We start from the raw sequence: 13,659 nt of genomic DNA, 5'->3' as shown, positions 1-13,659 counted from the left end.
GAGACTAAAATTTGAAACATATAAAGTTTAGGAACAAAAACAATTCGAAAAAATAAAAGTTAATTTCTACATATAGTCTCAAAATCTTAACTGTTTCTAATTTTAGTCCTTAATTTATACATATTCGATCAAATATTAACACATAGTTAACGGAAAGACTGAAATTAAAACAAAATAAAATCTCAAAGATCAACTGTGTTATGTTAAAAAATTAGGGACTAAAATTGGACTGAAGGTAAACTTAAGGGACCATTTATGAAATTAACCTTTTTTTTTGGGGGGGGTAAGTTCTTTCCTTCTCCCTGCACTCTGTCTTCCATTTTAATCTTTTTTTTTCCAACATCTTATAGATTTTTAAATATGCTTCATTACATCAATTATTTTTTCCCAATTTATCCTTCTTGATTTTGGAAGGTGTTAAATAGAGATGACAGTTTTCTTCATGGGGACAAGGCCCCAACCTGAAGAGACGGGAATGAGAAAAGGATGGAGACGGGAATGGAAATAAAAACTTGTCCTTGAATTGCAGTGGGGCGGGGACGGGCGAAGCATCCCCACCCCACCTCTACCTGGATATTCATATAAATATATATAGATAAATATGTATAAAATTAATTTTCAAAATATAATTAGTTCTATTGATGCTTTATTACCAATATTTGGTGTGCATATATTTAGAATTTGGTTTGTTTTGTGCAACTTTTGACTTTGGTTTAAATTTATAGTGAATTTCTACTTTATTTTTGTTTTAAATTGTTATAATTTTAAAATGCGTTATTTTATTAGATGCACAATGAAGCGGGTGTAATGAAGGCTACTCAAACGGAAAATTCCCGATCCCAACCCCACCCCTCTTTAAGAGGTAGAGATAGGAACAATTTTGCGGACAGTTCTTCGAATCGTTTTGTATAACGTGATAAGGTGCTGAATGTTGAGAATGTCATCATTTAGCATGTCTTTAGTCTTTAGTTGATTTCCTCTGTAGAAAATGCTTTTAACATCTATTGTCATTTCAATCAATGCCTTCTGCATATTAAGAAGATCGAGGTGAACAACGTTCAATGTAGGACTAGAGGAACATGCTTTTGTTTTATAATCTAGCGTCTTGAATAAAGTCCAATTGATTCTTTTGTTGCTCAGAAAATTCTTTGCACGTGTCGTGTCGAGAAGAACAGAAACTTTGTCTATAATCACATAATCATTATAATGTAAACCATCTTTTGTTTGTTGAAGGGGAGTCTTTAAAGATCTCCACGATCTCTGTCATTCCTTTCTCCTTGTTAGACATAACTACAATAATATCTACAATCAACTCATAGAGTTTATTCGTGCAATCTTTGATTCTCCGACATGCTTCTTGGCTATCAAGAAAACAAAGATTGTTATCTCCTTACATGACAGCTTTGATGGCGCGCCCGAAGATGATGATACACGTCAGCCGAGACCTTTGAGCCGTTTAAACGATGGTTGAGTAACTATATACACATGACTTATAATTACTTTCCATGCTAACCAAAATTGCGCCTCTTTGGTCAGCCCCTCAGACAGAGAAACAATTAAACCATGACTTTACATTATCAAGGTGCTCTTTTAATATTATAACGCATATTAATAAAAATTTTAATATTATAAGAAAAAAATACCGTAGTAAAAAAATTTAAATAGTAGTTGAACTTATAAAACAAACGCATAGTAAAGGAATTCCAACTGCAGTGTATTCATCTTGCTAGGATGATTCTTTATCTCCTTAAAAATATCCTCAAGTCACGATATCCAATGATTTTAATAATTAATCGACTTATATTTCTTGTGGGAAAACTTTTTTTTTTTTTTCATTGTCAAAAAAACGACATGCTGCAGTCTATAAAGAAAAGCGGCACTAAAAAAAAAAAACAAACGAGATGAGTCAAATTCCTCTTCAACGGAAACCATTTGCATCCGTTTTGTTTGATAAAACGGCACGTCGTTAAGACAAAAACAACGACAAGGCACGGCAGTACTTCTACAAGTAAAACGACTTGCCGTTGATAACTCAAGGATTTGTCGTACAAGCAAACAGCATAGAAGAGCCAATCGAATCCTCCTTTTCACGGCCAAAACACAACTTTCCCGCCATATTTTTCCCTCGAAGAAGCCGCAGTTTCCGCTTAATAACCCCATCTCTCTCTCTCTTTCTAACGAATGCGAATGAAAAAAAAAAAAAAAAACGTAAAATAATCTGCCATTTCCGTAGCTGAAGAATCCATTGAACTTTGAGGTCGGAATTTTCGGGGATTCCGAGAACAAGGAAATGGGGATTCAAGGGCTTTTGCCGCTACTGAAATCGATTATGGTGCCGATTCACATTAAGGAATTGGAGGGCTGTTGTGTGGCTGTCGACACTTATTCTTGGCTTCACAAAGGCGCTTTGTCTTGTAGCAAAGATCTCTGCAAAGGCCTTCCTACTTCCAGGTCTTTTTTTCCTTTCTCTGTAGAATGATTCTTCGTCATTTTGGGCATTGGGATAATGGGCTTGTGTAGTTAAAGGTTTTAGTTTCGCTTCAACCAATTTTGATAAATGGACAATCTTTTTTTGGGTCGTATAGTGTGTTTCGCGTACTGGGTATTTTTGTTTCGGTTTTGTGGATGCAATTTCTGAAATTTTCTCTATTTGGGGGTTTTCGTTGAAGAACCCTTTATGTGCCCAGGTGGTTTCTTGGAAATATGAAAGCTTTTTTTCTTTCTCCTGAAAAAATATGAAAGTTGTTTTACCATTAATCATCTTAATCTATTTCCGTTTATTACAATTATGTTGTTATTAACAGACAAGAACAAAAGCAAAGCAAAAGATGGCGACCGAGGGCCATAACCGTGTCTGGTTCCATAAAATGAAAGTATTCAACTCATTGTCTTAGCGAGTCTTAAAGGATACGGTTAAACAACAATAGCATGTATTTATTATCGTTAGTTTCCTTTAAGATTGGAGGATATTAGGAGTAATAGTTTTGGATTTTAGTAACTAATTACTGGACATTGTGTGATGATTGGTAAGTATTTGAAAAAAATATAGTCAGTAATTCTTCAGAGGATTTAGTATGCTCAATGAATGATAAATGAGCATACAATAAGCGTCTATCTCATCATACTTGTTACTTACCAATTCTCCTAAAATCTTAAGCTATTAGGAGGCGGGCTGGCAAATGGCAATAATATTTTTGTTTTTTTGTCTTTAATATTATTTAGGCACATTGATTATTGCATGCATAGAGTAAATCTGCTGCGGCATTATGGTGTCAAACCTGTTCTTGTCTTTGATGGAGGTCTTCTACCAATGAAGAGTGAACAAGAGAACAAACGTGCAAGGTATGTTTGTTACCTTCAATTTTAGCTCTACTTGTATTGGTAGCACTAACATATACGATCAACAATCAATAATATAATGAGCCTGGAGTAGGCTGCATTAGTCCTCAATTGCAGTTTTAATTGCATTTTTGAGTTTAGGTCCCTAAATGTAGTTTGGCGATATTTTTTTCTCTTTTTTTTCTCGACATTTTAATAAACTACTAGAGTGATTTAAATCATCAGTAATAATTTTGTTTCAGTGGCCTAATTTTTTTGGTTCATAGTTGGTTTACTAGCTTGCAATAGACCTTTCTTTCTAAACTGGTCTATTGTGTTCCAGATGTGTATGATGGTCTGAGTTACATCCATCATCTGGATTGCTGCTGTTGCAGTGTTCTCTCTGTGTATGTGAGTGTGTGTGTTTACGTATTCATGCAGCGCATTTTTAAGTCTCCGTGTGCAGTAGGTGGTCTAGGATTATTCGTGTATTGTGTAGTTTTAAATTGGTCTGATGAGCTTTCCAGAATTTTTTTAAACCTGTTATTTCCTTCTTTTCCTTGCCTATTTTTTGCTGGGACAAAATCTCTTGAAACATCCCTGGTTAAATACTCTACACTCTTGTTATTTATACTTCCTCCTTTCGAAACCTATCAAAAATTCGTGGCTAGTCTGCCTGACCAAGTGTACAAAGTGGTACTGCCAACCAAGTTGGGATGTGCAATTTATTGCTGGTGCTAGTTGCCTTCTCTCTACATTTATATAAGAAAGAAAGTGGACAAAGTGGTACTTCCAGTCATTCTCTCATATCCATTTTATGCGAATTAGGGGTCCTTCCACTGTTAATCTATGGATTTGTGGATAACATTTGACTCGAGAAAATTTGCAGGGTGAGAAAGGAAAATCTTGCACGTGCTATGGATCATGAGTCAAACGGCAATTCTGCTGCTGCTTATGAGTGCTATCAAAAAGCTGTTGACATTTCACCTTCAATTGCACACGACTTAATTCAGGTGAGAGAGACAAATTTTTTGCAAGAAATACTCTAGCTTTTCAGTGGAACCAAAACCATTACCTTCTCCAAATTATATGGTCTTCTAGAATTTACAACGTTTTTCTGAGTGCTAAAAGATGACCATCTTCTGTTTTTTTGATATGGTTGCTTTTGAAAGGTGTTAAAGAAGGAGAACATACGATATGTCGTGGCTCCTTATGAAGCAGATGCCCAAATGACATTCTTGGCAATCAAGAAACAGGTCGATGCAGTTATCACCGAGGACTCAGATCTAATAGCATTTGGATGTCCCAGGGTGAGTTATCACCAACCCATCATTCCAAAATTTGGTGTCACATGCTGTTCTTCTATTATGTTCTTATCCCTACTAGGTACTTCAAACTTTGTCAAATCCAGATTATTTTTAAAATGGACAAATTTGGGCAAGCTGTTCAGTTTCAGTATTCCATGCTACAACACAACAAGGAATTAAGCTTTTCTGGCTTCACGAAGCAAATGGTTCTTGAGATGTGCATTCTGAGTGGCTGTGACTATTTGCAGTCATTGCCTGGAATGGGCCTGAAAAGGGCCCATACTCTTATCAAAAGGTTCACAACTTATGACAAGGTGAATTCTTATCGTTCATGACCTTGATAATTGTATCCTTCAAGTAGATAGACTGAACGTCATATTTTCTTTCCCCTGCACGTCCTTTAATTATTATTTTCTTTGATATTATGATTATATCTGTTATATGCCAACTTATGACTGCAGGTAATTAAGCACCTGAGATACAGCATTGCTTCAGTTCCTCCTCTTTATGAAGAATCATTCAAGAAAGCAATATTGACTTTTCAGCATCAACGTGTTTATGATCCTGTTACTGAGGACATTGTACATTTGTCCGAAATATCTTGCGATATTGGGGATGGTTTGGACTTCTTAGGGCCATATCCTTTTTAATAGAAATCACTGAAACTGCATGTATGCGTCTCTTTTATATGAGGGTGGAATGCTCGAGATACCTTAACACAACATACATCGATACCCAAAGATATTGCTAAAGGCATAGCAGAAGGTGATCTTGATCCATTTACCAACATGCCATTTCAGGTTTCACGTCTTGAAGTTCAGGTATTCAAGTTTACATTTATTTAAGTGAGCTTCCTTGAATTTGAATGCTTTTAAGTGTTTTGCTTTACATGTTTTCTTGCTCTCCGTTAGTTTATGTTGCTAATACTTAACTGTTTTCATTTACTCCAAGCATGTTAGCTTTTAATATGTTAATGAAACTAAATTAAAGAAGTAATGGAAAAAAGTGGGGAAGTTCTGGTTATCTGAGAGCTGATACGGAACCATGTAATCTTAAAGTACCACACAATGTGTTAGGCCCCCTATTACGATGGTCTATGCTAGGAGGAAGGGCCGTAGGGGGATTCTGCAGGAAAAGGGGGAGGGAAGTGGAATTGTGGCAAAAGGGTGCTGATGTGTCAAGTTAGTTACAGGTTGTTAGCAAAGAGGTATTTAAGCAGCAAAGTAGGGTGTGAGAGGGGTTGTCTATGAATTGAGTCATTTTCTATTAGCAGACCATTGGGAGGCAGGGGAACTTCGAATTCCTCATCGTTCTTATTTCCTTCTTATCTTGTATTCTCGTGAGAATGAAATCCATCTCTCGGAGGAGTATTTTGTGAGAATTAATAAAAGGAGCTTGACCCATTTTCAAGTAATTTCTCTCTGTTTCTTATTGTTGGATTGTTTACTGGTGTTGGAACGTAACATTTTGGTATCAGAGCAGTTGATCCATGGCGGAAGCTTCCGGCGAGCATCCACCGGAAGAGGTGGTGTCTCGACTCGAACAGCGAATGGATACGTTCTACAAGGCGTTGCAGATTGTGGAGGCTATGATAGAGCCTCTCCCTAAACTCTAGGAAGACATGGCTGAGATTGGCGTCCAGATGGGAGAGGTACAGGGATCGGTACGATGGCTGGAGAATCTTCTGCTACGGCAGGCGGACTTTCTCCAGCGACACCCACACCTTCCACCTTGGTTCGACGCGGGTCAACAGCGATTCCCCGACCTTCGATGGCCGGGACCGAACGTTCGGCCAGTGTCGCCGCCTCCGCGCAATGAAGAACCCCGGCGATACGAGCGGGAATACCGGCAAGAGACGCCACCGCTGCCGAGAGGACGGGCTGAACACCGGGGAAGGAGGCTAGAGATGCCAATATTCCAGGGAGAGGACCCCCAAGGATGGGTGTTTAGGGCCGACCGGTACTTTGCCGTCAACGACGTGGAGGACGAGGAGAAGGTGGTGGTCGCGTCGGTGTGCATGGAAGGTAGAGCCTTGGGCTAGTTCCAGTGGGTAGATGCGCAAGATCCGTTCAGATCTTGGCGGGAACTCTGAGCGGCAATTCTACAGCGGTTTGGACGCACGAGGGAAGTAGATCCGGTGGAGCAACTGATGGCTCTTCGGCAGCGGGCAACAGTGGCGGACTACCGTGACGAGTTCGAGACCACGGCGGCACAAATGCAAGGAGTTCCTGAAGCCATATTCAAGGGGGCTTTTCTCCATGGGCTGAGGGAAGACATACGGGCCAAACTGAAGATGCACTGGCCTAATGGTCTACATGAGATGATGGATTTGGGTCAGCAGGTGGAAGCCCATAATGAGGCGGCGGATCAGGTAAGAAGGAACCAGATGGGCCGAGGGCTCAGATCTGAACTGTGGGGACGTTCTGGGGGATCGTTTGAGGGCCCAAGTTCCACCCTTTTTTCTCCAGAGGGCCCCCTTCGATCCAAACCCCAGAGCGAGGCGGTGATGGGTCAGGGGACACGGCTAGGGCAGGGTTTGGGGCCGGCCCCACTGGCCGGCGCAGAGTCGGCGTACCACCGGCTCACGGAGGAGGAAACACAGCACCGGCGGTCTAGGGGCCTTTGCTTTAAATGTGACGAAAAATTTGGCCCGGGACATTGCTGCAAGAATAGGCAGCTGCAAGTGTTATTTCTGGCAGATGAGGAGGATTGTTCCGGAGAAGACGGGGACAATGGCCAAGAAACTCGGTCGGTGGAAGACAGTGGGAAGGAGGTCACGAACGAGAAAGTGGATTTGTCCTTGAACTTGATGCGGGGGGTGTCATCTTCCAATACCTTGAAGCTCCGGGGCCGGATCGGAAATCGAGAGGTCGTGGTGCTCGTGGACAGCAGAGCAACCCATAGCTTCATCTTAGAAACGGTGGTGGGGGAGTTGCACTTGACGATGGATTCCACGGTAAGTCACAACATTATAGTGGGTAATGGTTTGAGTGTTAGGCAGACCGGAGTTATAGGAGGGTGAATGTGTGGATTCAAGGTCACTTGGTGGTAGAGGACTTCTTTTCGATTGAGTTAGGGGGTGCGGACCTAGTTTTGGGGGTTTTGTGGCTCAGCACGCTTGGCGGTAAGGGCGGATTGGGCAAAGTTCCTAATGAAGTTCCGGGCAGGGCCAACTTGGGTAATCTGGAAAGGCGATCCTAGTCTATGCTACGCGCCGGTCAATATGAGCTCCTTGGTCCGGACATTATCACCGGATGGGGTTGGATTGTTGGTAGAGGTGTGTGAGTTCTCGGGGTTAGACAGGGAAGAAGAAAACCGAGAGATTCCAGTGGAGGTACGAACAGTTATTGACAATTACGAAAAGGTGTTTAAGACCTCGATAGGGCTGCCGCCTCACCGGGGCCGGGACCATCGGATTGTGCTGAAAGAGGGTGTTGATCCACCAAACGTACGGCCTTACCAGTTTCCGCAAATCCAAAAAGGAGAGATCAAACGTTTAGTATCGGATATGCTAAATTCTAGGATTATTTGGCCGAGTAGCAGTCCTTATTCCAGCCCGGTTATCTTGGTCCAGAAGAAGGATGGGAGCTGGTGATTCTGCGTGGACTATCGTGCGCTGAATCAAGTAACCATTCCCGATAAGTTTCTGATTCCGATGATCGATGAATTGTTGGACGAACTCCATGGGGCGATGGCGTTTTCGAAGTTGGATTTGCGGGCTGGATATCACCAAATCCGAGTGCATGAAGCGGACGTCGAGAAGACGGCTTTTCGCACACATGAGGGTCACTACGAGTTCCTCGTCATGCCCTTCGGCTTGACGAATGCCCCGGCCACTTTCTAGGCTCTCATGAATCGCATTTTTCGTCCACATCTTTGGAAATTTGTCTTGGTATTCTTTGACGACATTTTGGTCTACAGTTGTTCGTGGGAGGAGCATTACCAGCACCTCACCATTGTGCTTAGCCTATTGCAGCGTGAACAATTGGTTGCAAATAAGAAAAAGTGTTGTTTCGGCCGGCTGCAGTTGTAATACTTGGGCCATATTATCCTTGCGCAAGGGGTGGCAACTGACCCGTCCAAGATACAGGCAATCACCTCTTGGCCTCCGTTGAGCAACGCAAGAGAGGTGCGGGGGTTCTTGGGGCTCACCGGATACTACAAGGGCTTTGTCCGGGGCTATGGAAATGTTGCGAAGCCTCTAATAGAGTTGCTCAAGAAGAAAGGCTTTGTGTGGACAGATGAAGCAGCCCGAGCATTTGAAGAGCTCAAATAAGCAATGACGCGAATCCCGGTCTTGGCCATGCCCGACTTCTCTAAACCTTTTGTTATCGAAACCGACGCTTCGGGAAGTGGCTTGGGAGCGGTACTGTTGCAGGAGGACAGGCCCTTTGCCTTTTTCAGTAAAGCACTTGCCCCTTCTTCCCGTTTGAAGTCCGTCTACGAGAGGGAATTAATGGCGGTGGTTCTTACAGTCCAAAAATGGAGGCACTACCTCTTAGGCCGTCACTTTGTGGTTAGGTCCGACCAACAAAGCCTGCGGTTCTTGATGAGTCAACGACAGCTTCCCTCGAGCAGTTACGTTGGGTGTACAAACTGTTGAGCTACGATTTTGAAGTACAGTACAAGGTGGGGGCATCCAACCGGGTTGCGGATGCGTTGTCTCGGCGGGGCAACTGGAATGAGACTTCCCTCTCCTCTCTAACTATACCCCACGTGGGATTTTGCCGCCATTTAGCTGGAGCAACGCACCGAGCCAACGTGGGCTTCTGTCATTGCTAAACTCGAGAAAGGGGAGGTGTTGGAGGGGGATTCATTGAAGAACAACCTACAATTCTACAAGGACAAGTTGGTGTTGGTAGAAAACTCCCCTTGGATAGCTCGATTGATCCACGAATTTCATGATTCAGTAATCGGGGGACATTCGGGTTTTGTACGCACCTACAAGCGGCTGTCCGCGGTGGTTTTTTGGAAAGGAATGAAGCGGCACATTCGGGATTACATAGCTCACTGTGAGATATGTCAGAAGAACAAGTCGGTAGCATTATCCCCTGCCGGCCTCTTACAGCCTCTCCTTATTCCCACCCAAGTCTGGGACGATATCTCTATGGACTTTGTGGGTGGCTTACCAAAATCCGGTGGCTTTGACACCATATTGGTGGTGGTGGATCGCTTGTCCAAGTACGCTCATTTTTGCCCCCTGGCTCATCCGTTTTCTGCCAAACAGGTGGCTGCCCTGGTTGTCACACACATCGTCAAGCTGCATGGAATCCCACGGTCAATTGTGAGCGATCGTGACGCCGTGTTCATGAGTGGGTTTTGGCGCGAGCTCTTCAAATTACAGGGTACTAAGCTGCATACTAGTTCAGTATACCACCCGGAATCTGATGGACAAACGGAAGTCGTGAATCGCTGTTTGGAAACGTATTTGCGGTGTTTTGCGGGGGACAAACCAAGACAGTGGGCAGCGTTCCTTCCATGGGTAGAAAATTAGTTCAACACTACCTTTAATGCCTCAACAAAGTTCACCCCTTTCTGCATAGTTTATGGCCGCGACCCCCCCGCCTTGTATCCCTTCAACGATTCACCGGGCAGGTAGCAGGGGTGGAGGAACAGCTGGCCTTACGCAATGCCATGTTAGACCTGTTGAAATCTCATCTTGTGTTGGCTCAGCACCGCATGAAGAAATTTGCCGATAGGCATCGTAGGGAGCTCAGTTTTAAGGTGGGCGAACAGGTCTTACTCAAGTTGAGGCCTTATCGGCTTAGGTCCCTTGCACGACGCGTCAATGAGAAGCTCAGCCCGCGTTTCTATGGACCCTTTGAAGTGTTGGACCGCATTGGCCCGGTGGCAAATCGGTTGCGGTTGCCGGACGATGCTCGGCTCCACCCAGTTTTCCACGTTTCTCAGTTGAAGCCCTTTAGGGGATCTGCCGTTATGATCCAGCCTCTTCCTGCCCAATTATCTAATGACTTGGAGTTATGTTCAGCCAACAGACGTGTTAGCTACTCGGGTCGTCATGGAGGGTGGCTGCGAAGTGCCAGAAGTGCTCATTTAGTTGCAGGGCCTACCTGCATGGGAGTCCACTTGGGAGCCTGTAGTTGCCATACGCTCACAGTTTCCCTTTTTCAACCTTGAGGACAAGGTTGCTCTCGAAGGGGAGGGTAATGTTAGGCCCCCTATTACGATGGTCTATGGTAGGAGGAAGGGCCGTAGGGGGATTCTGTAGGAAAAGGGGGAGGGAAGTGGAATTGTGGCAAAAGGGTGTTGATGTGTCAAGTTAGTTACATGTTGTTAGCAAAGAGGTATTTAGGCAGCAGAGTAGGGTGTGAGAGGGGTTGTCTGTGAATTGAGTCATTTTCTGTTAGCAGACCATTGGGAGGCAGGGGAACCTTGAATTTCTCATCGTTCTTATTTCCTTCTTATCTTCTTGTATTCCCGTGAGAATGGAATCCATCTCTCGGAGGAGTATTTTGTGAGAATTAATAAAAGGAGCTTGACCCATTTTCAAGTAATTTCTCTCTATTTCTTATTGTTGGATTGTTTACTGGTGCTGGAACGTAACACAATGTCATACAGTTGATTGGTACATATTAGCTGGTTTAGTTGGCTTTACGTTTTTGTTTTTTCTAAAGCTCTTTGTTTTACCAATAGCATTTGTAAACAAACCCTCATTTTTTTTTTCTTTTTGACCAACAGGAGAGTAGTAGTGCCAGCAGAACTTTGAAAATAAAAAATGTGGATCTTGGAAGTGTAAAGAAAAAGCTAGACTTGCCTGTACAGAAGAATCTTCTGACCAAGTACTTTTGTATCCTTCTGAAATTTGAGTTACTTTTTCTTGGTTTGTTTATGTTATTCTTATCTTAAATGTTTCATACTATAGGAAATACATGCATATAATTGTACGTTTTGTTTTATTGATTAAATGTTCAGAAATAGGCATGTGGAAGTTAAATAGTTGTTTAGAGTAGACTAACTAACAAATGCTGTTAGCCTTTGCAATGAAAAACTCATCCTCCATACCTAGTATTAGGTTCTTTTGCAGGAGATATTCTGCTGCATTTTTTCTCTCAAGTCCTAACCCTTAACAAATATTTGGAAAATTTGATTTTTAAGTTATTAAAGAGGTTCCACATAATACAATAATCGTTGCAATAGTCCATACTGATGGCTGCCTTGCCATGGTAAAAGAAAGGAAAAGAGAAAAATGAAAGAATGGAAGTCTAAAACGTAAAGGTTATTGTCATGGAACCATGAAGGGGCAGGATGAATTTCATGTTGCTCATTCTCTGTCAGTGCAAGCTTTATTGTTCATTTTCCTTAATGTTCAAAGGTTTTGCCTCTCTCGAGGCAAAGAGGAAATTCAGGGCCCCCCGTTTATCACCGAATCATCCAAGTCCTCATTGCAACTCTTCTCTCAGTCCCAGAGAACATGTTGCCGAGGAAGCTGCTGCTTCTAAAACAACATGCTCAGAGACACCGTCCCCACTTCACTCTGAAAACATGGGCAATGTCTCTCTTCCGAGTGACTCCGTGAGTGTTCCAAATAGGTGTTGTGACAACTTTTCAGTTACTATCACGAAGTATAAAATATTCTTAAGCTACTCTTTAAATGTTATAAAATTTATTGTTTTTCTCTAGGTTGAAGATGGTATTGCCACTGAAGTTCAGGACCTTTTAGAATCTCCAAGACATGGTAAGGTTATAATTTCTCTTGTTGAACATCAATAGGTATAATACTCATTACTCACTTTAGTTATCTTCATGACATGAAAGGCACGAAGGACGAGACAAGAAGTCCAGAACACACTTCGCTGCAACAACCCAAAATTTCAATTCATAGACCTTGTCTAACACAGCAAAAGGAGCATGAATTTGAGAGTGCCCCAGATGCAACTGAGGGAAAAATAAGAAAAGAGAGCAGAAAGGTCATTGTGAGGAGTTCTTATTTTCAGCATAAGGTAGTAAATAACAGTGATCAAGAAAACAAAGCAGATAGTTTGGTTAAGGACAATCTGGCCATTCATACGAGTCAAGATTCGGTTCCCGCGAGTACCCTCGGAAATGGCTATTCCGTTGGCAATGTCTTGAAAAGAAAGAAACCTACAAACGACAGCATTCAAGAAGTAAGTACTTTGTATTTGTGATTTTCTTTTAATTGGAGTAATTTTCTTTCTGATGCTTTCTGCTTAGGCTTTTGAAGTGTTCATTGTACTCTTAACTGCTTTCAGGAAAATGTAAAGTCCAAGCACATGTGTACTGACACTAGTGAAGGGAAGTTTGGTTCCAACATTTCACATTTAGCCCATTATTCTGATATAGCAGGAAAATCTATGGAAAAGTTCGTTTCAATAATCTCATCTTTTAGATATTCTTCATCTGGTTCTCGTGCGAGTGGCCTCCGAGCTCCTCTTAAGGATGTTCAGAATATTAGTAACAATAGGTAGTACAGTTTGCATGTCCCTAATTTCCATTGACTTTCTCCTATTATCATAACCATCATCATGATCATCATCTTTTCTTTGGCTTCTACTTATCGAAGGTCAACGGTTGGTATGGACTTTAGCCAATTTGCATATGCCCCAAAAAACCACAAGACTTGATTTCAACCTTGCAGTGGCAGCTAAACTTGATAGAGTATTGTTAAGAAGAAAATTCTTATGATGGACTAGCGAGCATGTGATTCATTTCACTTTAAGAAAGTCAATTTGTTTGGTGATTGGTAAGCGAGAATTTGCAAATGTTATTCTACTTTTACCTGCATTGTTTTCAAGTTTTTCTTTTTCCAAATTTATGAATCTTTTCTGTGGCAGAATTCAAAGACTACTTTTGGAGTTCTCAATCTCAAGTACTTTTTTCAACCTGCCATCTGCATGTTCAAGGTTTTTCTCATCATCCTTTACAAACTTGCAAGTTAAAGGGTACATTATTTCTTCATGTTCTTATTTGGGATTGACACAATTGCTTTCCTTTGTAACTTGTTCTTTTTGGTACTCTTTTGCTTCATAATTAAAATAAAAAAAAATAAAAAAAA

The 13,659-nt window shown here is 41.9% G+C and overlaps 1 protein-coding gene across 1 annotated transcript; it reads left to right on the top strand.

Moving 5' to 3' along the window:
- Positions 1-2,110: 2,110 nt before the first annotated feature.
- On the top strand, positions 2,111-13,296 carry LOC21398708 (exonuclease 1). Its single transcript, XM_024164778.1, has 13 exons — positions 2,111-2,451; positions 3,223-3,342; positions 4,208-4,331; positions 4,491-4,628; positions 4,730-4,939; positions 5,087-5,262; positions 5,353-5,425; positions 11,325-11,433; positions 11,959-12,158; positions 12,267-12,321; positions 12,402-12,751; positions 12,857-13,068; positions 13,168-13,296. Exons 1-13 carry the CDS (start codon positions 2,291-2,293, stop codon positions 13,226-13,228), a joined length of 1,989 nt encoding a protein of 662 aa, XP_024020546.1. The 5' UTR covers positions 2,111-2,290; the 3' UTR covers positions 13,229-13,296.
- Positions 13,297-13,659: the final 363 nt, after the last annotated feature.

Source organism: Morus notabilis, unplaced genomic scaffold, assembly GCF_000414095.1.
Source record: "Morus notabilis unplaced genomic scaffold, ASM41409v2 Scaffold1187, whole genome shotgun sequence".
Classification (NCBI taxonomy): Eukaryota; Viridiplantae; Streptophyta; class Magnoliopsida; order Rosales; family Moraceae; genus Morus; species Morus notabilis.
This window is presented reverse-complemented; position numbering and strand designations above follow the sequence as displayed.